This window comes from Dendrobates tinctorius, unplaced genomic scaffold (genome assembly GCF_039654945.1).
Source record: "Dendrobates tinctorius isolate UK_male_01 unplaced genomic scaffold, ASM3965494v1 ptg000138l, whole genome shotgun sequence".
Lineage (NCBI taxonomy): Eukaryota > Metazoa > Chordata > Amphibia > Anura > Dendrobatidae > Dendrobates > Dendrobates tinctorius.
In genome coordinates this window covers 3,090,671-3,116,870 of record NW_027361806.1, presented here as the reverse complement: position 1 = coordinate 3,116,870, position 26,200 = coordinate 3,090,671, and the positions used below count along the sequence as shown (strand labels likewise).

Here is a 26,200-nt window from a genome sequence, read left to right as displayed (position 1 = left end):
GTGTGTAGTTTTATTTCCTTCTCGTTAGCTGGATTAGGGAGGAAGGACTATCTCCTGTGTCCTATGAAACCTAGAAACTACCTAAGGTAAGTATGCTGGATCCGGCCTAAGTATTACCCTATCGTCCCTGAACTGCATATAAGGAGGATGCCTAGATAATACCTGGATGTCGCTTACTCTACGAGCTGAAGTCAGAGCTACCAGGAAGGCTACATTGAGGGACAGGTTTTTTATGGAAGCTGATGAGATAGGTTCAAATGGAGCTTCCGTCATAGCCGTGAGCACTAGATTCAGGTCCCATGGCATGAACCTATCCTTCACTACTGGTCTGGATCTACCTGCTGCCTTAATGAACCTACTGACCCAGTAATTACCTGCGATGTCACAGAAAAAAAGGGCCCCCAAGGCTGATACTTGTACCTTAAAGGGGTTGTCCGGGCTTTTCACATAATCTCAGTGCATATCTGGGCTGCAGAATGCTGACAATAAGTAATTTACCTTCTGTGGTCAGTTTGCAGGGTTTGCTAGATATCATCTCTTGCTTGTAAGAAAAACGTCCGGGGGGGGGGGGGGGGGGGTGTTCTGGCATTGAAATGAGAACTGGTCGTTTTCTCCTCACTAGTTTCACTTTCCATAGATCACTGTTCAACGTGTGTCTGGGGGAGGAGCAGCTGGGTGGTCCTGCTCTCTGCACCGAGGCTGCTAGAGGGGGAGGATTTGTTACTGTGTGAGGAGGGATAGGCTTGTTCATGTGGTCGGGGAGGGCCTGTTGCTATGGAGGGTGGGGTTGTTGCTATAGAGGGCATGTTTTTAGTCGAGTAGGAGTAAACGACCAGTTCTCATTTCAATGCCAGAACACACACCCCCGGACGCTTTTCTTACAAGCAAGAGATGATATCTTGGAAACCCTGCAAACTGGTGACAGAAGGTAAATTACTTATTGTCACCATTCTGCAGCCCAGATATGCACGGAGATTATGTGAAAAGCCCGGACAACCCCTTTAAGGGTACTGGTGGAAAGCACCATGTCCAGACCTTTCTGTAGAAATTCTAAGATCTGAATTATAGGTGCTGACTCCCCAGCGACTACTCCCGAGTTCTGAAGGAATCTTTTCCAGACTCTAACGTAAATTTTGGTTGTAATGATTTTCCTACTTTTAAACAGGGTGTTAATCAGGTCTGGGGAGAAACCTTTATCTTTTAGTAGTGACCGTTCAAAATCCACGCCGTCAGATGTAGGCCAGCCACCTGAGGATGGAAAACTGGGCCCTGGGATAGGAGATCTGGGATGTCCGGCAGTACCCAAGGATCGTACACAGACATGGCCCTGAGGCATGAGAACCATGCCCTCCTGGGCCAAAACGGGGCGATCACTATAATCCTCGCCCTGTCTTTCCTGATTTTCCTCATCACCAGGGGTAGTAGAGATAGGGGAGGGAAGGCGTAGGCCAGCCTGAAGTCCCACTTTATCAGAAAAGCGTCTACCGCCAGAGGGTCTTCTCTGGGATTTAGAGAGCAGAATTGCCTCAATTTCCTGTTTTCCTTGGTGGCGAAGAGATCTACCTCTGGTTGCCCCCACTTTTGTACAATCAGGTCGAAGATGGAGGTTTTTAGGGACCATTCCCCTTGTTTTAGCAGATTGCGGCTTAAGAAATCTGCTGTGGCGTTTTCTTTCCCTTTTATATGTAGAGATAGAAAATGCTGCTCTGCTAGATTCATCAGGGGTGTGGAACGAGTCCCGCCGGTGCTGGCACTCTGGATACGGCTGTCCTCCAGACCCCTTGCTCCACCTGCTCCGCACACTGCCGTGGAGACCTACCCGGCCCCACCGTGGCGCTTCCAGGGACCCCGCACTGACCGAGGTAGGATATCCCCCCGCTACCTGGGTCGGTCAGCCGACCAGGGAATTCCCTTGATGATCCATGACGGACGATCTGTAGGAAGTCCTGTCCTCTAGGAACAGGAAACCAACTGATGAGTGGGAGAGGTGCCACCCTTTTGTATCTGTAGGTTTCCTGTTCCTGAAGGGCGGATCCCCTCTCTCAGGTGGTGCTGTCATGGACGACCGAATAAATTCATATACAAAGAATCTTTTCAGAATGCGAGAAAAACAGCCTCAGTCACTAAAGGGGGCTTTACACATAACAATGTTCCAGCGATCCCACCAACGATCCGACATGGATGGGATCGCTGGGACATGTTAGACAGCCCCTCCAGCGATCAGGACCAGCGAGCAAGCTGGTTTCCAAGCTAGACATCGGGTTTCTAAGAGCCGCAGAGCTCTTAGAAACCCGATGTTTACCCAAGATAACAGCGTGCACTGCAGGGCGGGAGGTGGAGGCAGAGTGGCGCACAGACAGGAGTAGCTCTGCTATCAGTAGCTCTGTTATCAGCTACTCCGGTCTGACAGACTGGAGAAGCAGATAGAAGAGCTACTCCGGGCTGTGCGCGCTCTGCCTCCACCTCCCGCCCTGCAGTGCACGCTGGTATCTAGAGTAAACATCGGATTTCTAAGAGCCCCCCGGCTCATCGCTGGCTCCTGCTGCCACATGCAGCGATGCGCGCTGGCCAGCGGGAGACCAGCGATGAAAAAACGGCCCAGGACGATGGAGCGTGATCAGCGATAACCGGCAGGGCGGGCGATCGCTGCTGGATGTCACACACAGCGATCCCGCTGGAGAGATCGCTGATGTGTCACAAAATCAGCGTAACGGGGCCCTAAGGCTAGAATGGGATAACCCAGGGGCTTTCCATCTACTTTGATATGGATCAGATCGGCAGCGGGCAAACAACCGGCACACATGACGATCAGCTGTGACAATAAGCCATGAACAGCACTGTCTAGTGGCCATTAATGGGAAGTGCAGCTTTGCTCCTGTTCATTTCAATAGGATGGGAGCTTGACAATCCCTTTAATAAACAAGGCTTGAGAAAGGCAATTATGTATACAGTATTCACTCATAAATCAAAGTCTATAATGAAGGTACAAGCCAAGACAGGTTGTTTTCTTAATAATAAATTCTTGTTAATAACCAAAAACTAGCAAAACAATCCATACAACTTTGGGTAAAATAAAATTATAAAAAAAAGCAAACATTATAAACCGAAGTTCTTCCAGGGGTAATGACCAATAATTACCCCCATCATGTGTGTCCATACCGGTCAGTGACACTCAACATTAACATCTGGGCAAACCGTGGTCACAGACCGATTTTCTTCCCTCCGGCTCTCACTGTTGTTTCCTAATCGGCTTTTCCCTGAGATACGGATGGTGACGGCTCGTTCGCTGAAAAGACAAAGAACAGTTTGTCATTTGCATGTACAGTATGGCGTATAGATATTACGTAACCCCAAAATAATGGCGCCCACCACACTCAGCATCTCCAAGCTTTGAGCAGGAAAAAAAAAAAAGTCAAAATCTTTTCCTTTTCCCACAAAATGTTTTAGAAAAATATCAGCAGAAAGGAAAGGTTTGGTTAATGTCCTCCAAAACCTTCTCTGTCTCCAATTTAATAGCAATTTTACTTTGAGCTGTGCCCAGAAAAACGTAAAACAGACTGAATCCTGGGGACACGATATCAAACCAAACCGGGTCACACTTCCCCAGGGACAGGGAGCGCTGCTTCTCCTCGGGAAACCAGAAAGGGGCAGGCGAGATACATACAGGGCCTTATGCATCTGCATAGTGTGGTCTTATCTAGGCCTCCAGCAGCAGAGCTGTCACATATCCATGGACATAACTCTGCTGTCATGTCCCAGTCTATACAGCAAAGCCGAAAACAGAAAATGTCAGCCTCTTGTGTGCTCCAGTGGCCAGTATGAGAATTACAAAATTTCACAAAATAATCAATATGTTAATAAAACTTGATTTAATCTATTAAAAAAAAAGCACAGTGAGTTTCTCATGTACAAGTCTGCATATATACCGACCTTGACCGACCAGTAGAATATCCTTTGTATAATCCTTCAATGCCACGTAAAGAGTTGGGTACTCAATGACCGTTTTGTGCCTGAGGTTTTCTAGAAGACTTTTACTAGAGTCCAGCTCATAGTACCTAGAAAAAAAAGAAAAAAGAGAAACTTTAATTTCAAGGGCAAAGTAAGCAGCGCAACAACGAAGGTTACCCCTCTGGTTCGATATTGATGACCCTTCCAAAGCAAATTATCGTAAGACCGCGTACCCACGATACAGTGCCGACACAGAAAGCTCTAACTGGAATTGCTGAACTTGAACAACATCTCCAGATCTGGGCTCTTTTATAAATATAAGTATGCTAGTTATATTGTGCATATTTATATTTAATAAATCTAAGACACACTTAAAGGTACTTGTTTTCAAGTACACAACCCCCTTGGGATATCGACATAAAAAGAGTGTGACCATACCTGTCTGGACCAGGGGCCTTCCTTGCAGCCACCATAAGCACCTTCACATCAGATGGTGACTTCACATATTCTCTTAGCCTGGAAGAGAAGTAGGAAATGGTGATTAACCTTTCCGAAAGCGTCCTTATGGTTATACGAAGGTTAGTTGTTGGCTTTATCTACCATATTGCAGACTGCAGTTTATCCCCCCAGAGGGAATTAAAAAAAAAAAAAAAGTGGTTAAAAAGTCCAAGTTGGGAAATTATGTAAATAGACTCTTCACAGAGGATGTGATTACAGTCTCTAATTCCTCCTTTTGGAGGTAACAACACTACAAAGTCAATATCTACCTTTTGAAGCCTTGCCACGTGACATTGCGTGACTTATAAATCTCCCTGTGCCATCTTTACCCCTAAGACTTCAATTAGTACTCTATTAGGCACTGATGAGAGGTAAAAACCATGAAACAGCAGTATATAGAAAATAATGGAGAATCACAATTAATACATACCTTTGACGAATGGTTGGATCAGACTCTGCCGGGTCAATGTAGGTTTTTAGTATCTCATTGACAGTTTTACTGTCTGGTACCCTACAAAAACACACACAAGAAGCAATGAATAACTACTTGAACATGAGACCCTGACCCCTCACCTTCCCGTAGATCTAGGCAAGTTACAGCAGCCATTGGGAGTCATTTAGCCACTAAGCCTTCACCCCTCCTCTCAATTGTGCCTCCTATTGTACACTGGATTGTTAAAAAAAAAAAAAAAAAAAAAACCACACAAAAAAACCCACAAAACAGATACAATCTGTACCTTACTCACCCACCCTAGATCAGGCTTTGAGTCTCCGCCACTGCTCTTGGCATCTGTTATTGTCTGCAGCGCTGATGTCGCTGTTGACAGCGTTGCACAAAATCACAGCATGAACCACTAAGTTTAATGATTTGATTGGCTGCCGCACTGCTGATGTGACTTCAGCGCTGCCGCACTGCTGATGTGACTTCATAGCTGCCGCACTGCTGATGTGACTTCATAGCTGCCGCACTGCTGATGTGACTTCATAGCTGCCGCACTGCTGATGTGACTTCAGCGCTGCCGCACTGCTGATGTGACTTCATAGATGCCCCACTGCTGATGTGACTTCATAGATGCCCCACTGCTGATGTGACTTCATAGCTGCAGTACTGCTGATGTCATTTCAGAGCTGCCGCTGCAGCACCGCTGATGTGACTTCAGCGCTGCAGCACCGCTGATGTGACTTCAGCGCTGCAGCACCGCTGATGTGACTTCAGCGCTGCAGCACCGCTGATGTGACTTCAGCGCTGCAGCACCGCTGATGTGACTTCAGCGCTGCAGCACCGCTGATGTGACTTCAGCGCTGCAGCACCGCTGATGTGACTTCAGCGCTGCAGCACCGCTGATGTGACTTCAGCGCTGCAGCACCGCTGATGTGACTTCAGCGCTGCAGCACCGCTGATGTGACTTCAGCGCTGCAGCACCGCTGATGTGACTTCAGCGCTGCAGCACCGCTGATGTGACTTCAGCGCTGCAGCACCGCTGATGTGACTTCAGCGCTGCAGCACCGCTGATGTGACTTCAGCGCTGCAGCACCGCTGATGTGACTTCAGCGCTGCAGCACCGCTGATGTGACTTCAGCGCTGCAGCACCGCTGATGTGACTTCAGCGCTGCAGCACCGCTGATGTGACTTCAGCGCTGCAGCACTGCTGATGTGACTTCAGCGCTGCAGACGATTACAGGTACTAGAAGAAGCAGAGACCCGGGGAAAGTAGAATTTATTTTCTTTGTTTATAGAAGCTGCAGCAAAGGATTTTGGGAACCAGAAAAATTACTTTAACAGATTCATTATGTTTTGTTGGAAAAATGGACGATGACATAATTTGGTTCATAAAATAAAAAAAAATAAATATTATTATTACATACTACTATAAATAATTACCTCTTTTCCATGTACTCGGCCCCGCTCTGTGGAAACTGGAGCTGTAATTGCCAGTAAAATCTTTGTTCTCTAAAAGGAGAGACAAGGACATGACATAAGACCCGGCTTTTCTTACATATGTAGGAGAGAGATTTCTATATATATAGGTCTATGATCATAAAGGACGAGGTCAGGTTCGGCCCATGTGCATCGCAGCTAAACCCGAACAATATTTGGTTGCTAGGCCTGTGGCACGGCCGTCACGTCCCTGCACCCGAGGGTTATAAAACGCAGCTTTCTTGGCTGCAGACTGGACTCTCGGCCAAGGAGCGGCCTGTTCTGATGTAATGTTACTGAACGCCTCGACTCCTGGCTTGGGGAGCTGTCGGCTTCTTCTCCCACACGCGTCACTTGTCTCTCCGTGGACAGACGAGGCTTTTGATGCCGTCTCAGATGGCAGTGCCCAGGCCCAGTTATAAAGGAACACATTATTTCTATGTACGTCTGGAAAACAAGCAGACTGGGAATGTCCGACAGACGTCCATTACAGGCCGTCTCCGGTTCTGCTAAATAATATTATGTAATAGGTCAAACCGAACATTTTTTTTTTAATGTTGGCAGCAACGGCGCCACTCTTGTCCACAGGTTGGGCGTGGTATTACCACCTATATCTAACCATCATATATCAGCAGAAAACTACTTTCATGGACAGAGACGCTAAAAAGGGATATGAGCAACATGTCCTTGGGAAAACTCATCAATACCAACAGGGGCCCCGACTCGAGGCATCACCACCGATCGGCTGACTGATGCGGCCACGGCACGTCCGTGCAAGTACAGCATCATTCAATGGGGAAACATTAACTGCAGCATACTTTATGCCAATCTTAAACCTGTCAGGATATTTTTTTTTTTCTTTTTACTTAAAAGCGTCTTTAAAAAGGTAAAAAAAAAAAAAAAAAAAAGTGTAATTGGGACTCATTAAAAATTGGCAGAAGTTTGTAACACATTGCAATTTTTCTGGTCTTTCTCTACAAATTATAAAAAAAAACAAAAAAAAAAAAAACAGTGGAAAATTCGGAATGAAAGGAGACTGCAAAATGATTTCTAGCCCTAATCACAAACGTACGGAAAAAAAATAGTACCCAACCTCTTTAATAAAAAGCTCATTAGAGTGGACTATAGATTTACTGAGAGGCTCATCACCTGCTGTTCCTGGACAAAAAAAATAAATAAAATCTCCATTAGTTTCAGGCAGATTAGCAATATGTTTTACACCACATTCATTACAGTAATAATTCGGTTGTGTGGCGCCTTTCGCAAAACTCTGCCCTCTTTGAAAATAAGCGCCATAAGCAGTGTCTGAAAATGCGCACTGCAGTACTTTACTCTGCCCTAAAGTACGCCTGTGCTGGAGCCGCGGCACAAGTAAGAAGGAGGACGTCATCGCTAGAAGATGGGAGGCGCCGGACCGGACCGCGACACCCACCGCAACCCCCCGGTGAGTATAATCTAACTCATTTTTCTTATCTTTCAGGTTACATCAGGGCTTATCTACAGCATTACAGAATGCTGTAGATAAGCCCCTGATGGCGGTGGCCGCATCTCATAGCCCAAAAATGAGGTGACAGATTCACTTTAAATGGATGAGTTGCAGTAACACTAATGGCCACTACACAGTGTGCGGCGCTGTGCCAGGACTGAGCCGCGGCAGCATCTTCGATCGTCAGATCGTCAGAGGAGGGATTGAGGATTCGGACATTTCCTCATGGTTTTCTAGGTTGTGGCTAATGAATGGACTCCTTTATGGACAATATTCAGGACAGTATCTGTCCAGTTCATTTAATGCTCACAGGTGAGCGGCTCGTCACTATGCATCCTGTAAGAAACACAGCGCCTAAGGGAGCTGCAAGCTCTCATTTTCAAGAGAGGGAAAAAAAAAATGTAAGTTAAACAGTCAATGATCCAAGAACAAAAATATACCACTTATAATTAAAGGAAACACTCCAGAAAAACAGAGCAGGTGCTCACCCACCCTGCCTGGGTCCAGCATCGGCTCCCTGTTGCTGCTCAGGTCTCAGCATTTTGGCTGCAGTACTGACGTTAGGTTGACAGTGTGCATAACCGCTGCAGCCAATCAGTATAACGGTGGATGGCTGATCTTAATGACTGGTGATGCACACTGTTAACATAAAGTGACCACTGCAGCCAAAACACCGAGACCAGAGTAGCAGCGAGGAGCCATCAATGGACCTGGGAAGGGTGGGCACCTGATCTGCTTATTTTAAACAATTTCCTAAAAGTAGAAACCCCTTTAAATAGCTAAAAAAGATAAAATATAAATAAAACGTGTCATCATCTACAAATGCTTAGGCTATGTGCACACGTTGCGGATTGGGCTGCGGATTTTTCTGCACGGATTTGGCAAAATCTGCAGGTAAATCCGCAGGTCTAAATACCTGCGGTTTATCTGCAGACTAGCCTGCGGTTTCACACCTCTACAATGTTGAAGGTGTGAAACCGCTGCGGATTCCGCACAAACGACTGACATGCTGCAAATTGTAATCCGCGGCAAATCTGCAGCGTTTTTGGTTTCTCATAGAATAAAATGGTACTGTACAATGCAGCTAATTCTGCTGCGGATCCGCAGGGCCAAATCCGCTGCGCATCCGCAGCGTGTGCACACACTCTAAAAGTTCTCCGTGCACCGTACAACACTCTGTCCTCCAGCTTTGAGGACGGCTGTGTCCCGTAATACCCACGTGAGTGACCGCCGCCAGCAGAAGCAACACCCCAAACAACCCAAGTCAATGTGCTAACGGTGGGGGGGGGGGGCAGCGAGCGCCAGTACAAGCAGACCTTGTCTGTAAATATCCATGTAAAAGCCGCCGGTTTCATCTAAATACATCTTTTAACACTCGATCTGATGTTTTGATTCCAGGTCGGTTTCCCAGAACAAACACGAGTCGTACAAGAGGCTTGTGTGAGCCGCCTGCATGCTGGACCCGGCACATGGGAAGAATGTGGGCAGCCGGCAGCCGCTCACAGATTCCTTTGGAAAGTTGTAATGTTTGTGAAGCAATGAGTCCGAGTCTTGCAAACCCAGAAAAAAAAAAAAAAAAAACAACATGCTCACTGATTTCCATTCGGTTTCAGCCCCTGGTATGTAGCAAAACACTGGAAAACCTCAACGTTGCTTTGAAGAACTTCATATTTCTATTTCTTTTTTTTTTTTTTTTTAAAGCAAAGTATGCATCTTCTCTATTAGAGCATCCATATTAGTCCATAAACAACCTTAACCACAAAGCCTACACTCCATATCTATGTATATTTAGCAGAACCCAAAGAAAACCGGTCTTAGGGTGACCATACATAGAAGATGGAAGTCTGCCGAAGCGGAAGATTTCTGCAGATTGTCCACCTCCTTTCCTCCCCATGGCTGATAACGGGAACACTGCATTGTGAGCAGCAGGTCAAAAGCTACACGGCGACTTTAATCCTCGGCAACTCATGGTGAGATCTGGGCATCAATGCTTCCAAAATGATCGCTCAGACTCCAATTCTGCACCGAGAAGTTATTGCGTTGTCAGGTGCCTGCCAAGAAGCATCCACGATACCTGGGAGCTGCGCACACGACCAGTCAGTGCAATATCATCAGCGCCGTGCACGGTCTAACCAGAAAGCGAGGGGGAAAAAGTTGCAAAAATTACGACACAGTCCGTCCATGAGTCGTGCCGATATCACATCCCATATTCCATTCTACTATAACTATGGACCTGACAAATAATAAAAAAAAATAAACAAAAAAAAAATGGGTTGTCAGGATTATAAGAACATCTAAAAACAGGGCCATGCGAGTAGACAGGCTGTGAGTGGTATTGCAGCTCCCGTGTGGCTACTAGGTTGTACCCGGCATCCTCTATAATTGCTTTTAGCATAAGATTCCTGCTCAGGTGACAATTTGGCAATGAGAGAAATAAACTAAAAAAAAAAAATCCACATTTTACATATTTGCTGTAAAACTGACCCCAGTTGCCAAGTATTTCCTGCGGCCAGAGAGGATTCTTGCTTCTGGACACGTCCTGTCGCCATCTTGTGCCCTTAGCTCTGTGTAACCATCTTAAACCCCCGACCACATCCTCATGGTATAAACACGTGCGTCTGGACTCGCAGAGGGAACGGCAACGTGCTACAGATGTGGTCAGTGGGCAGAAAAGGAAGACTTTGGCTGTACGAGGAGAACAGTAAATATCGCAGATATGACCAAACGGGGGCCAAGCCTCAGACCGCAAGCACCGCCACCGAGAAGGATGAGGATTAACGAGCCAAATCCCAATCCAGTGAGAACGTGCCAAGTCCCGGGTAATATCGAAAGGGCTGTTCTAAACTCACACATTGTAGAAATGGGGGTCAATCAGCACTGGGGTCCTGCCATCATCCTCTATGGGAAGAAACTGAGCACTACGCCGAGCTTAAAGGGGTTTTCCATGACTACACCAGTGGTCAGATACCTGAAAGGGTCCCTTTAACATCAAATTTTGGGGGTCTGAGATACGCCAGGTTGCTTGCTGGTTGCCCACAGGTTTTTACTTCCTATTGCAGGGATGACACCCGGATACACGTACATGTACCGTAGTCAATCACTTTCTGTAGGGATCATTACTGCAGTGGTCACAGGTCCCGTTGACAATATTTCATTTTCGGGCAGTGGCTAAATAGGTAAAAAAGGGATAAATATCACTTTAAAGGGGGTAATGACATCCTCTATCTTCAGAAGCACACACTTCCCCGACCTCCTACTTGCCGTAGTGGGTGCGCTCCCATAACAGCTCTGGCCAGCGTAACTCGTTGCACTGCACAGTCTCCGATGCCGCCATCGGAGTATTAAAACTGTACGGACCCAGCGATACAATCAGCTCCAGAGCAGCGCATACAAGCTGCGCAGCAGAAAGCTTATGTTTAGCCACCGCGTGGCCGCTAACTTAGGCGACGAGCAAACAATAAAATTCTTCAGGAAAGCGACTTTTAAAAACTGCAATTGCAAATTAATAATGGAATTTTTACTTGTCTTTACAAGCACTTTGCAACTTTACTCACGAAACATGAGAATAATGTTTTTTTTTCCTTTAATAAGTAAGTACACCCCAGAAAACCCCTTTAAAAAGGGTTTAAAAAAAAAAAAAAAGTAGAATAAAGGTTTAGCTTTACTCACCCTTCCCGAGTCCAGCCCGAGTCTCCGCCGCTACAGTGCGGTGCTGATGTCACGTCGATCATGATTAGTCACTCTGTCCTTTCTTTTTTGTGGAAAAGTATAGGGATTGGAATATTATATACCTGATTCTCTCCATCCCATCGTGCCCGACCCTTGCATACACTGCAGGCCGGTTCTCGCCACACTTCCCCATTTTCCATGGCTTCTTTTACTTACCTGATGATATACACACCACACACACACATAAATACACTTATTTGTGCAGAGCCACACACAGGCACAGTCTCTGACCCTGTTTATATTTTCGTTATTTTTAAGGATCGGAGCCCCCCGGGCCTCCATACCTGCCGCACCTGAGTACATAACTCCATTAATACCACGGTTTTCCACATCTGAGCCGGCCGCAATAACATCCCCCTCTCCGGCCCTCACCACTAAGGGCCCTCTGTTTGCTGGACGCCTCTAGAAGCTGCGGTGCTCGGGCTTCGGACACATGAATGAATTCCTATGTTTGCCAGGAATTTGCACGTTTCCCTTAGACGGAGATTTGCACAGAGCCGCGCTCAGGTTGTAGCGGAGAAGAAGAATTGGCTGTCAATTCAGTTTAATTTGGCAGGGGACCATTACATTTCACATCCTGGGGTTACTCTCCGCTCGGCAGACAACATCTTAATATAGGTGTCATCGAGGTGTGAATGGTGTGAACTAACTGCGATACAACTTACACACTGTCCCGAATTCCTGCGACAATCGCTAAACAGACACGGAGCAAATAGAGGGACGGACCAACCTGGAATCCTGGCTCGTTGCAACAAGATACAGATTTCACAGGAGGAGCACACAACCCGAAATCTTTCTATTACTTTTAATATTTAAAAAAAGAAAAATCCAAGAAACGAGAGAAGCAAATCTGATGGTAACAGAGAGCAACAGCGGGAGTTGTTTATGACTAAAAACAGAGGATGATCTTTGATGAACCAACGCTTTTGTACAAAAGAGTGAAGCATGTATAAATAATACATTATAAGGGCATGGGAGCATTTTAAAGGGTTAATCTCATCTTGATAAATGAATAGAGCTTACAAAAACAAGCGCTTTTGCAATTTACCGCTTGTTGAAATTTGCAGCCGTTCTGGGGATATTAACACTTTTGATTACGTCTTGTTGCCTAGGGGACCGACCACCTCTGCTGTTTGCACAGAAGCTGGCCGGGCTCCAGTGATCCTGGTCAGCCACAAAACAGCATTTACAAGCTTATTAGAAAGGCACTTGTAAGCACGGCGTATGTTCTGATGTCTAGCAGTGGAGGTCGGTCTCCAAAGCGATGAGCAGTAAAAGTGTGAATATCTAAAGAACGGCTGAATATTTTAATAAGCAGCAAGTTGCAAAATTGCTTGTATTTACAAGAACTGACAATACCCAGTTATGAAAATGATAACTCGTTTAAGTGTGAGTCCCCCCCTATAGTCAAAGCAGAGAGTAGCCATGAACATCAATTTCCGTTCCGTGGTGCTTGGTACAGCTGTGAACCATAAGGTTACCCATTCATTTGGAGCCATGTTATATTACTTTTTCCAATGCAGCAGCAAGTTCTAGAGCTGTCAGGGCATGCTGGAAGTTGTGGTTTCAGACCAGCTCTGTATATGTACCTCTGTATATAGCAAACATCAAGCAATTGTGATACACAGCGTTATACCTAGTGCAGGGTGGTCCAAGGGGTGAATTCCTTTGCCCGACTTGAATGCCCCCATACACAACAGATGATTGTCTTTTTAGATGACTTCCATCTAATTCGTATGGGGTGGGGGGTTGTAACCCTGGATGACTCGAGGCAATGTCATTCTGCTCTAGGTCTGCATGGCTAAAGGCAGATGGAAGGCGTCAGTCTCTCTCCATCTGATGCGCGGAGGGAGACACCCAGTGGACAAGATCTCATCTGGTCTCCTCCGATCAATCCTGCACTGCAGCAACAAGAGGGGATTAAGTTTTACTTCGGCTTCATTTTTTCTTTAAAGATTACTTTAAAATGAAGCCTCGGCAGTAAAACAACGTACAACATTCACATCACCATAGAAGGAACTCTGGAAATATTTTGCATTTATACAAAAGCACATTTTGGAACGACTTTAATTTGTGCCTAAAAATGACATTTGGTCCCCAAAGAGTGGAGAGGGAAAAAAAAACAAACCACCAGATATGTCAGAGGAGGGATCTCCATTTATCTCTTTAAAAGGGGTTCCTACAATCCGCAGCCTCTGTGAAAGTCTTTCCATTCACTTCTATGGGAGTTCAGAACAGAAACAAGAGGAAGACATGAGCGAGGTTGGTGGTAAGGGTCACCGATGTTGTACCCAGACATAAGCAATCATGATCTCCGGTATCAGAGCCAGGAGCCCATGTGAATGTCGCCATATTGAGAGTTAGGAAAGCTGCAGCCACTGCCATGAGTTACAGGGTGTCTTGGAAAGCTGCTGAGGATAAGAAATGGGGGAGTTCTTGATTGCCTGCACACAATAAGGGTTCCTGAAAAAAAGTTTGTCTAGAAAGTGGATATCTTTAGAAATGAACGTGTCAGTAACTTACCTACCCTTTTTCTTGCTGCTTCTATCACTCTGTACAAGACTGAGGACATTGCACAGTAACAGTATGATTCAGGCTTTGGTGACAAGCTATCATATAGGGCTTTGCATGTCATTCACATGGGCATTGGTATTACTGTACAATAAAATTGAAAGATCTGTTCAACACTGATTAGTTACTGATGATGATTAGACAGCTCCTGTCACATAATTAGGACATGTCATAGGCAGCAGGAATGCTAAGGAGAGTTAGTCCAGATTTCCAGGTGGAAAATAAGCATGTTACAATAGCAGCAAGGAGGCTGAGGTTTTAACGCACCTCATCCACCCATTGTGGATAAATAACCCTGTAGAAAATGACAAGTGTGTATTTTATATCTGCAGAATTTCAATTCTTTTTGCAGCAGATTTCCCCCTTTGCAATGCAGATAATCAAATCTGCACCAATAGCATGTGTCCTATGTGGACGCGCCCTATGTAGAAGATGACAGTTCACCTTCCCCCAACTATATAAGTGGTCTGTATAATCAAAGATGGTAGCAGAAGCAGAAGGCCGAGCTGCAGGGTAGTGCATTATGTGACGGACATGGGGGTATGGCAAGTTATGATTTCGTTGGAGGACTTCTTTAAGGTCAGACTGAGGAAGGGTCTAACATTTTGCAAAAGCTGAATTTTCATGTATAGAATTTAACAATATTACAGGAAATATCACTATCCAACTTACTTTTTATGGAAAAAGGTAGAATTTGCTTTCCTTTTTGAAAACCCAATCGGTAACAGCCTTAGATCGATGTCTTGTTTCCGAGCTCTATTCTTCATATAATTCAACTGAAGAACAAGAATACAGCCGTCAGGAATAAACCGGTGTAAGTGCTGTCCTATAACATCCGCACATTCATTCGTATTGTACACAAAGTGTACAGCATCCATTATAAGGTAAGCTACTTCACCGCACATCATAACACAGACCGCAGATGAGGGGGGATAATACAGATAGCCACTGATTCATCAAAACATTTTAAGCCAGAATTCAGGAGTAAAAAGCTTTGAAAAATGTCATCCGCTCACTAATATTTTGCTACTTTTACTATTCTCATGACTTTTTCGCCTATCTTGATGAATCGGGGCCAATATGTAAGATGAGGCCATACTATAAAATGCAGAAACGTACAAACTTAGTGGTTGATTGCCGGGTCAGCATGGCATCCCTCATGGCAGCATCTGCCACCCTGCCTGCATCTTCCAGAAACCGATAATCTGTTGGTTAAATTAAAGATCAGTGGTAAGATACCAAACAATCACCCTCGGAGCAGCACTAGTCCTCAAAGGGGGGTGACAGGAAATACAGATTATAAAGTACACAGAGAAGCTCGACCGGTTTCCGTCTCCACTTAATCGCATCAACAGTGTCTTTTTTTAATTGTAGTCTTGCTGTTATGCACAATCAGCCGATATTGTGCACCACCAACCAGTTAAGCTGTAGGTATATGAGCCAGAGTCCTGATATAATAAAAATAAAAAAATAAAACTATTCTTTCCATTACTAGCAGCTCTTTTTTTTTTAATCAGATAAATTTTTATTTATGATAACAATTACATGATATACATGACATCAAGCAATTGTTCACATATAAACATGTTTTTATAAACAAAAACAAAACTCCTCCCTCCCTTTTCCCCCCCTATCCCCCCTCCGAGATCCCTTCAGTGCCTTCCCCGTTCCTCGTCCAGTACTCTTTCCAACATCCATATATAGTTATGTAATGTGAATATCTTCCATATCCCAATACGTCCCTCCCACCCCTCTAACTCCATTCTACCCATGGCTGCCATATCTTGTGAAACACCAAGTTTATTTCTCTTAGTGTAAATACTTTTTTCCAATGAAATTATATGCTCCGCCTGCGCAAGAAAGTCCCGTCTAGTCGGAGGCTCCTCTCTGATCCAAAACCGGGCAATCAATTTCCTTGCTATGAACAACAGTCTAGCAATCGCCAGTTTGACCATAGCCGCCGCTGCCAATTCTTCCACAAAGCCTAAAATACAGATCAAAGGGTCTCTGGGGATTACACATTTATATATCCATTCGATCCGATTCAGTACAACTGTCCAGTATGTAGACAATCTAGGGCAACACCACAACATGTGCATCATATCTGCCCGTTCCTGCGAACACCGTGGACAATCGGAATCAGACCTCAAACCCATCTTGAACAATCTATCAGGAGTTCTGTAAGCTCTATGAATTACGTACAGCTGAGACATCCTCCCAGGTTCGCTCATAGAAATCTTAGGCACATATTCTAAAATAGATTCCCATCTATCATCACTTATTTCTCCCAATTCAGCCTCCCATTTCACTCTAGCCTTGATGGGATGACTGACTAGAAATGTAAATAATAAATCTCTATACACTTCTGAGATTGCCCCCTTCGTCTCGCTGTTCCCCAAAATGGAGGCCAGCGTGACATCAATCTGGACCTCAACAGGCCTCCTCCGACATTGCGACCGATACGCATGCTGAATTCTTTTATAATGATACATATTTGAGTGTGGAAGCTGGAACTCTGATTGTAGCTCCATGAATGATTTAAGTCTCCCCTGACCCATTACTAGCAGCTCTTAATAGCGGCACTCTGCAGCACACGAAAAAAAAAAATCAAGTGAAAAGTTACCTACGGCTCCAGTGCAGTTACTCCGATGTCTACCATGCCCTCCGGTGGGCTTGTGGTGGCTAAAGTAGCTATCTGGAGAAGCCCCTGTATAACATTGCTAGTTACTGGGCATTCATTACGCAGTCAGCAATGTTGGCCCACAACTGAATATTAATATTAAGAGGTTGACATTAATAACAATACTGAATGTCAAAATCCGGCCCACCCGGTCTATGTATCATCTCCAGAGTTGTGTCCAATTTGAGGTACTAAGGACCAGAGCAATAAACGCACAGGACAGAGAAAAAGCGAGCACAGCTTCTGTTACGGCAGTATCACTATACCATGTGTTAAATAGTTACCACTAGTAGGCTTTCTATAAGATGTAGTGTGAATTATTCCAAACATTGAATTATCGTTTAAAGTGATGTCTAGAAATAGAGCAAAGTTGGTTAGGAATGAGCGAACGGGCTGGAATAACGTGTTATCAGGTGCTAACTGAGTGTCTTGGGCATGCTCGAATAATATGTTAGAGTCCCCGCGGCTGCATGTCTCGTGGCTGTTACACAAGCAATCCCCGTATGTGTTGTGGCTGTCAAAAAGCTGCGAGACATGCAGCCGCGGGCTACTCGAACATATTTTTCAAGTACCCGAAGACACCCGGTTAGCACCCAATAACACCTTATCCGAGCATGCTCGCTCATCACTAATGTTGGTATGTTTGTACTACATTGCTATCTTCACCTCATGTCAAAAAGACAATATAGGCTGCACAACTCATATGTTCAAAAGAAGGAAAAAGGAACATATGACCGCATCATTGCCGGACTCATCACAAACTAATCGCTCATCTTCAGGTTTGTCCAAACATTTTTTTGGAAAGCCATCAAGGGCAATGTGTCCTCCTTAAAGATGATCGGGTCAATAAACCCAGAAGTGGTGGTGGGGGGTAATGTGGTCCATGAGAGAGACTCATTGGATTCTACAATTGAATGTGCGCTTTCCTGCAGGTTTAAGCTACCGTACCGATTTTATGTACCTATTCTAAGATTAAATAAATGTATATTATTGTTATTAAACAGGATACCACCGAAGGTTCCTGACCACTGCTGCAGAAACAGATTACCGGACCCGGAGAAATATGCATACATTTCTATGATCTACTATATAATATAATATATTGCTAGTGGAGAAAGAATCGTATGAGGAAAATTAAGCAGGTCTATATATATGTTTAGGGGTAAAGGGACCATCCAGACCTGCTTAATTTTGCTATGACCCTCAACATATTACTAAAATTCTCAAATACAAATTATTACCTATTAATCTGGGAGAGAAGTGGGTTTAGTAACACAGTACCAGATATAGTAAAATGTGAAATAATAGGTGGAGGCATTGCATATACAATGTGCGGTGCTGGAAAATGGTGAAGACTCCGGAGGGCATTTATAAGAGCGGGGCAGAAACCTTTCAGTAGAAGCACCACTCCAGCGCTGAAAAAAAAAAACCCACTGGAGTGGTGCTTTAATTATTCAAGCCTTTTAATGAAGTAAGCAGGAGAGATTTCTGCATTTCTTTCGGAGCAGTGGTGAGCGGACATACTTCTGTGCTCTGTGGACACTTTACTTACCACTTAGCAGATGGAGGTCACCAAATGTACTTAAAGGGACAAATGCCGTCTTGTCTCTGACTCCGCTGCAAGCAATGTCCACTTTATGCTTCTTTACACAAGGTAAACTAAGAGAAGACAAGGAAATAGTGAAGAAAACGAAGAAACCAATGCAGAAAGTCATAGTGAATGCTACACAATACCTGCAGGAATATTTCAGACATCGCGGACACTTGTATTTTGCCTCGTCACTACCACAGGTCTCACAGCTACAAGGAAAAACACACAAAAAAAAGCACAAATCATTACAGTCATCATAATGGGTGATTCACCATATGGACTAAAGTATGTGTGTGTCCCCCTCGCATCTCTCGCATCACGGCCCCCCCGGGGCTTCTCTCTCTCGCCTCCTGGCCCTCGGGGCCTCTCTCATCTCCCGGCCCCCGGAGCGTCGCTCTCTCCTCCTGGCCCTCGCCCCCGGGGCTTCTCTTGCCTCCCTGCCCTCCGGAGCTTCTCTCGCCTCACGGCCCCCCGGGGCTTCTCTCGCCTCACGGCCCCCCGGAGCGTCTCTCGCCTCACGGCCCCCCCGGGGCTTCTCTCGCCTCACGGCCCCCCCGGGGCTTCTCTCGCCTCACGGCCCCCCCGGGGCTTCTCTCGCCTCACGGCCCCCCCGGGGCTTCTCTCGCCTCACGGCCCCCCCGGGGCTTCTCTCGCCTGCAGATAATGTCTCCCGCTCTTCTGGGGAGAATTCCTACAAAATTTTGGAGGCGTCTGTGGGAATTTTTTTCTGTTCATCCACAAAGACCTGATGACTTTCCAGAATCTAACAACTATAATACATTATCCCAAACTGCCAGCCCGGCCATGCTGGGACTTGCAGTGCTGTCTGCACTCACCTATAGCTGGACATCTTCCTCTTCGGTCTCACCGTAAGTTCCCATTTTCCCTCAGTCCCGATTGCACCAGTGACCAGTAAACCCTCCATGGCAGCTCCCGTTTCGACACGTGCGGACTACTTCCGGGATCCCTGAGATGTAAACAGGAAGTTCACGCGGCGTATTGTGGGCGAGGGAGACGTAAAGGAAAAAATCGACGTGCGGCCATCTTGTGCGTGGCGGAAGTGCGTCTTCCACTTGGCGAATCTCGAGGCCTCGTTGTGATTGGCGTTTGTTGGTCACGTGGTTCTAAGGAAGCGTGTATGAGCAGCTGCTCCCATGGTGCTCTCTGTCTCTGGTACTGAGCACACAGGAAAGGAAGGGGAAGCTGCACTCTGGGTGGGGAGGAGAAGCTGCCCTCGGGGGAGGGATGGAGAAGCTGCCCTTGGGGGAGCTGCACTCGGGGGAGGGATGGGGGAGCTGCACTCGGGGGAGGGATGGGGGAGCTGCACTCGGGGGAGGGATGGGGGAGCTGCCCCCAGGAGAGGGATGGGGGAGCTGCCCTCAGGGGAGGGATGGAGGAGCTGCCCTCAGGGGAAGGATGGAGGAGCTGCCCTCAGGGGAAGGATGGAGGAGCTGCCCTCAGGGGAGGGATGGAGGAGCTGCCCTCAGGGGAGGGATGGAGGAGCTGCCCTCAGGGGAAGGATGGAGGAGCTGCCCTCAGGGGAAGGATGGAGGAGCTGCCCTCAGGGGAGGGATGGAGGAGCTGCCCTCAGGGGAAGGATGGAGGAGCTGCCCTCAGGGGAGGGATGGAGGAGCTGCCCTCAGGGGAAGGATGGAGGAGCTGCCCTCAGGGGAAGGATGGAGGAGCTGCCCTCAGGGGAGGGATGGAGGAGCTGCCCACAGGGAAGGGATGGAGGAGCTGCCCTCAGGGGAAGGATGGAGGAGCTGCCCTCAGGGGAGGGATGGAGGAGCTGCCCACAGGGGAAGGATGGAGGAGCTGCCCTCGGGAGGGATGGAGGAGCTGCCCTCAGGGGAAGGATGGAGGAGCTGCCCTCAGGGGAGGGATGGAGGAGCTGCCCTCAGGGGAAGGATGGAGGAGCTGCCCTCAGGGGAGGGATGGAGGAGCTGCCCTCAGGGGAAGGATGGAGGAGCTGCCCTCAGGGGAGGGATGGAGGAGCTGCCCTCAGGGGAAGGTTGGAGGAGCTGCCCTCAGGGGAGGGATGGAGGAGCTGCCCTCAGGGGAAGGTTGGAGGAGCTGCCCACAGGGGAAGGTTGGAGGAGCTGCCCACAGGGGAAGGTTGGAGGAGCTGCCCTCTGGGGAGGGATGGAGGAGCTGCCCTCTGGGGAGGGATGGAGGAGCTGCCCTCTGGGGAGGGATGGAGGAGCTGCCCTCTGGGGAAGGATGGAGGAGCTGCCCTCTGGGGAAGGATGGAGGAGCTGCCCTCTGGGGAAGGATGGAGGAGCTGCCCTCTGGGGAAGGATGGAGGAGCTGCCCTCTGGGGAAGGATGGAGGAGCTGCCCTCTGGGGAGGGATGGAGGAGTTGCCCTCTGGGGAGGGATGGAGGAGCTGCCCTCAGGGGAAGGTTGGAGGAGCTGCCCTCAGGGGAAGGTTGGAGGAGCTGCCCACAGGGGAAGGTTGGAGGAGCTGCCCTCTGGGGAGGGATGGAGGAGCTGCCCTCTGGGGAGGGATGGAGGAGCTGCCCTCTGGGGAAGGATGGAGGAGCTGCCCTCTGGGGAAGGATGGAGGAGCTGCCCTCTGGGGAAGGATGGAGGAGCTGCCCTCTGGGGAAGGATGGAGGAGCTGCCCTCTGGGGAGGGATGGAGGAGTTGCCCTCTGGGGAGGGATGGAGTTTTGTCGGCAGCATATGTACAACTGCAGACAAGTCTAAAAAATGTACAAGAACAGCCAACAGAGAGAGACCACTATAGCGGCCATGCAGCAGTCCCCCTACAATAACTGAGAACTTGTCTACAAAACTCCATAGCACAACAAGCAAATGCTGTATGGAGAAGCTCCCTGTATATGGGTTTATATTGTGTAGTCACACCAATGGCGCTGTTAATATTGTGGCACCGGAGTCCAAAACTCAGCCGGCTAGCCATCATTTCATGGTACGTCACACTGATATCGTAGGACAGAAACCTTCAAGTTGCACTTTAGACAAAATCTGAAGATCCAATCTCAGCCCCTAAAGTTCCATCTGACTGAGATAAGACCATCACCTTCATTACCTGGTGTGGACAGACAATGCTGGAATGATCTTGGTTGCTATGAGCGTCCTGTGATTGTCCACTCGCTCACGCAGAGTTTTTTGTGGATCCAAGGGCATCTTTGATAAAAAAATTTCTGTATGACTCCATGGGTAACATTGCAGTAAGCTCTTAAGGGGAGGTGAGATTTCTGCCATCACGTTTGGACACTTTACTTTCTGGAAGCCATGTTAGATCTCCTTTGGCTAAAACCTCAATCTTTCGTTTTACAACTGGTCATACACTTTAGAGTCCTAAATAGAAAAGGTACAGCCAGCAGCACTCAACCATCAGAATGCAGGTTCAAAAATCCAATGACCCATTTGGAGAGCAAACCATCATAAGAAAAAACGAACAGCATTCCATCTGGGTGAAGATAAAGCATGAAAAAGACCCTTATGGGTCGAAACGCTGCATTTGGCAGAATAAAGGTGTCATAAGATACTTTGTCTTCACCCGGATGGAACACTTTAGAGTCCTATCAAAAGCTACTTCTGACCTTTGACACATATACACTCTCAGCTCGTCTGAGCGGGCATGTATTCTCAGTAGAGACAGTAGAGTAATCTTCTGCCCTGCAGCTGTTGTAAATCCTTCTCTTCCTCAGAATTGAAAGATGGAGTATGTTGACCCTTTCAACTACATCTGCCTTTGGGGTCATCACTATTGACATTACATGGTAGCTGATCCTGCTGAAATGCACATTAGAGGTCACCTGTTGTGGAGAGGCCTCCACACACATTAGATTTCATCTGTTTGGGGGAGTGAGGAGGCCTCCACACACATTAGAAATCACCTGTGTTACACACCAGTGTGGTCTTCGGCCCGGGCTCTGCTTCCTTCCCTTATGGCCGCTGCCCTTCATTGTGCTCCACGCTTATCGTTCCTCAGTGATGTAATCTCCCAAGGCCTTTTAGGGTCTGTGCACACGTTGCGGATTCTGCTGCGTTGTACAGTACCATTTAAGTCTATGGAAAATGAAAAACGCAGTGCACATGCTGCAGATTTTTTCGCGCGGATTTGCTGCGGTTTTAAATCCGCAGCATGTCACTTCTTAGTGCGGAATCCGCAGCGGTTTCACACCTGCTCCATTACAGGTGTCAAACCACAGGGGAAAACCGCAGGCTAATCCGCACTAAATCCACAGGTCATTTGACCTGCGGATTTAGCCAAATCTGCGCGGAAAAATCTGCAGCAGAATCCGCAACGTGTGCACATACCCTTAAGGCCCAGTTAAGACACACCCCAGTGTCTGAGTATCGAGACTGTAATGTGTCCAGTAGCCGTTTGGAGATTGCCACCATGCAGTTTGTTCTGTTGCTATCACGTCCTCAGACTCCTACAATATTCACCGATTGCTCTACAAGACTCGGTTAATCCATCGTTTGCTGTAAGCATTATGAACTGTTATTAGAGTGTGTTCACATTATGTTGCAATCTGCTTTGGATTTTACAGCCTACAGCTAATTTCTGCTTCAGACCAGCCATTTATCTCTTCATCTTCCCTCCTGACTTCTGGTGTGTCCTAGCTCACTTATTGTGTGCTGTTTAACATAGCATAGCCTGTTGTCCACTTTTTTACTGTTGCACATGCCTTCCAGCCTGCAGTGCCAATACCTGTGGTCCGTGTGTCTAACGGGAGGCCTCCATATACTGTACATTAGATATCATCTGTTGGAGGAGAGAGTGCAGGCCTGTACATTAGATATCATCTGTTGGAGGAGAGAGTGCAGGCCTCTATAATTATTAGCTATCATATATTAGATGGGGGGGAGCGGGCAGACGTCCATATACTTTACATTTGATATCATCTATTACGGGATTGGGGATGTCACAATATACATCTTTTAATCATCTGTAGGAGAAAGAGCGAGGACACCACCATACATAATAGATGTCATCTGTCGGGGGGTAGCAGGGAGACCTCCATACACATAATATATCTGTTGGCTGAGCAGGGAGGCCTCCATACACATTAGATATTATCTTTTGGAGGAACGGGGAGACCGCCATATACATTAGATGTCTTCTTCTGGGTCAGCGGGGAGGCCTCCACACACATTAGATATCTTTTGGGGAAGGCCTCCATACACATTAGATGTCTTCTGTTGTTGGAGCGCTGAGGCCTCTATACACGTTAGATATCTGTTGGGGATCGGGGAGGCCTTCATATACATTAGATGTCTTCTGTTGGTGGAGCAAGGAGTCCTCAATACACATTAGATGTCTTCTGTTGGTGGAGTGCTGAGGCCTCCATACACGTTAGATATCTGTTGGGGGATCGGGGAGGCCTCCATACACATTAGATTTCATCCGTTGGGGGATTGGAGAGGCCTCCATACACATTAGATGTCTTCTGTTGGTAGAGCAAGGAGTCCTCAATACACATTAGATGTCATCTTTTGTGGGAGCGGGGAGGCCTCCATACACATTAGATTTCATCTGTTGTGGGACTGGGGAGGCCTCCATACACATTAGATATCTGTTGTGGGATTGGGGAGGCCTCCATACACATTAGATATAATCTTTTGTGGGAGCGGGGAGGCCTCCATACACATTAGGTTTCATCTGTTGAGGGATCGGGGAGGCCTCCATACACATTAGATATCATCTGTTGGGGAAGTAGGGGGGGGTCTTCATAAACATTAGATATCAACCGATCACCATGAAAACCGCCAACCTGTCTTTACTATGTATCAGGGTTTTTAACTATCAAATACATGGGTGTAATCTGCCATCTCATATATATGGCCAGTATAAAGGGACTGACTCACAAAGACAACCGTTTTTTTTTTTTTGTAATGAAGCCCGGTCCTGCGGTCTACTGATCCAAAATAGGCTGCTGTGGGAAAATGCAGTGTTATGTGGTGACCAGGCTCTGGAAAGAGAAAGGAGCAGCAGATACCTCTTTTTTATGACATCCATATACCATGTGGTGCGGGAAATCCATGTAATGGATAATAAATCGCCATCCGCAGCCGTTACAATGCAACAAGACAACTTACATGAGTAAATGCAACCCACAGACGCCGATCCTCGTAGTACAGCGCTGTTTTATTAACACTAAGGTAGATCTTTTTATTACAGTGGTAAGAGGCGACTGACAATCGCATTTTATGATGAAAGGGTAAAATATACACGTAGAAACATAAACCATACATGAAAGCCGTTTTAACATCATGTTCAACTTCTGCAGCCACATTTTCATTTTATTTTTTTTTTTGGACTGAAATATGGATTTTTTTTGTAGACAAATGAGAATTAAATAAAAAAATAGCACCAATTAATATTGCAAAGAAAAAAAAAACATCATCTACACGACTGCAACGATTATAATTATTATAACTTAACATCAGCATTTTAAAATATCCGCTGTATTAGAATTTCAATACATGTTACAAAATATATACACACTTTTAACAATGTGGATGCTGGGGATGGGGGGAAAAAAATGCATCCCGAACAAGGCAAAAGATTTATTATTTGGAAGTTTTTGTTTTGTACAATGAGAAAATATGTTTTATAGGCACCATATACGCTGTGCTATGCCGGGCTATCCCAAAAAAATAGATTGATCCTTTCACATGAATAAGTATCTATCGAAATGTACGGAAACGAGAGAACGATGGATGTAGCCAGTACATACAGAAGTGAAGCCGTCGAATTCTTTCCATTTACGCCATTAGCACCTTGTTTTCTTACGAGCACCAGGCAACATGGAAGAGGTAGGGTACCATCCCGAGAGAGGTAAATGTCCGCATAGGACCAGAATCCAACTTTTCGTCCCGCCGCTGTTGCCGGGCCGGTGATCGCTCTCGTTCTATTATTGCACTTTTCAGAGCAGTAACCAGTACTGCTCCGCAGCAAGCCGACCGCTTCCTTGAAGGCAACTTGTACAGTGCTTTATATTTGTCTCAGGTTTAGATAAAGGTTTTTTTTTATTCTTTTCGATTCAAAGTTGTATTTATTTATATAAAGATTAATAAAAAAACTTAAATACTCTATCAATATCAAAGTTCTTTATCCCCTGTGAAATACGTCCTTCTTAGGAGGAAGTCTCTTCCGGCTTCTTTAGAAGATTGCCCACACAATGGTCTGTAATAGTCACGCAGTGGAGACACTGCTACCTTCCCTTATTTTATATGCTCTTTTATAGAAAAAGAGGCTTATATTTAGCAGCTGTCCCTTGGTTTCTCTACATTATATCAGAGGAAGCAGACTGGGCCATTCTCCAAATAATGCTGCCCATTCTGGAGGGGGGTGAACTTGGAGATGTCAACGATGGGAAGTTGGTTTGGCTCTTGAGTGTGAAACTTGAACTTCGTCTTGTGCCAGTTGCCGTCGTGTACCTGCAGCAAAGAGGGCAATTGTTAGTCACTGTCAGTACACGTATGGGGTCATTTTGGACAAACCCCTTACAATAAAGAGGTCTCAGCAATGAGCTGATCAGAGAGGGGTCTGCTGCCAGGGCCTTCTGCAATCAGCTGCTATTGCAGGGGAAAATGGTAGGTCATCACTGCCCCTGCAGCTACATTGTACCTATTAATCAATGAGCCTTCCAGATAGACCCTGACTGTAGTGAGTCTGGTGAGTAGAGAGGGTCCCCAAGATGCATGATACTTGCCTATTATTTATTGGTTCCATGGTGCCGTACATGAGAAGGGGTTACATACAAATTACAGATATCACTTACAGTAAACAAACTAACAAT

At 46.4% G+C, this 26,200-nt stretch overlaps 2 protein-coding genes across 2 annotated transcripts in view; both read right to left on the bottom strand.

Annotated features, from left to right (window-relative positions):
• Nucleotides 1-3,000: 3,000 nt before the first annotated feature.
• On the bottom strand, nucleotides 3,001-19,466 carry ZNHIT6 (zinc finger HIT-type containing 6). The gene is made up of 10 exons (XM_073544402.1): nucleotides 19,258-19,466; nucleotides 18,565-18,630; nucleotides 18,383-18,489; nucleotides 15,270-15,355; nucleotides 14,823-14,926; nucleotides 6,329-6,397; nucleotides 4,877-4,957; nucleotides 4,387-4,464; nucleotides 3,931-4,055; nucleotides 3,001-3,286 (listed from the first exon to the last, which is right to left on the bottom strand). Exons 1-10 carry the CDS (start codon nucleotides 19,344-19,346, stop codon nucleotides 3,243-3,245), a joined length of 849 nt encoding a protein of 282 aa, XP_073400503.1. The 5' UTR covers nucleotides 19,347-19,466; the 3' UTR covers nucleotides 3,001-3,242.
• A 5,058-nt stretch (nucleotides 19,467-24,524) lies between these two features.
• COL24A1 (collagen type XXIV alpha 1 chain) overlaps nucleotides 24,525-26,200 on the bottom strand; it is a 310,883-nt gene continuing 309,207 nt past the window's right edge. Inside the window, exon 60 of the mRNA XM_073544400.1 lies at nucleotides 24,525-25,838. Coding sequence (XP_073400501.1) covers nucleotides 25,695-25,838 — 144 coding nt within the window. The 3' untranslated portion in view covers nucleotides 24,525-25,694. The remainder of the gene's footprint in view (nucleotides 25,839-26,200) is intronic.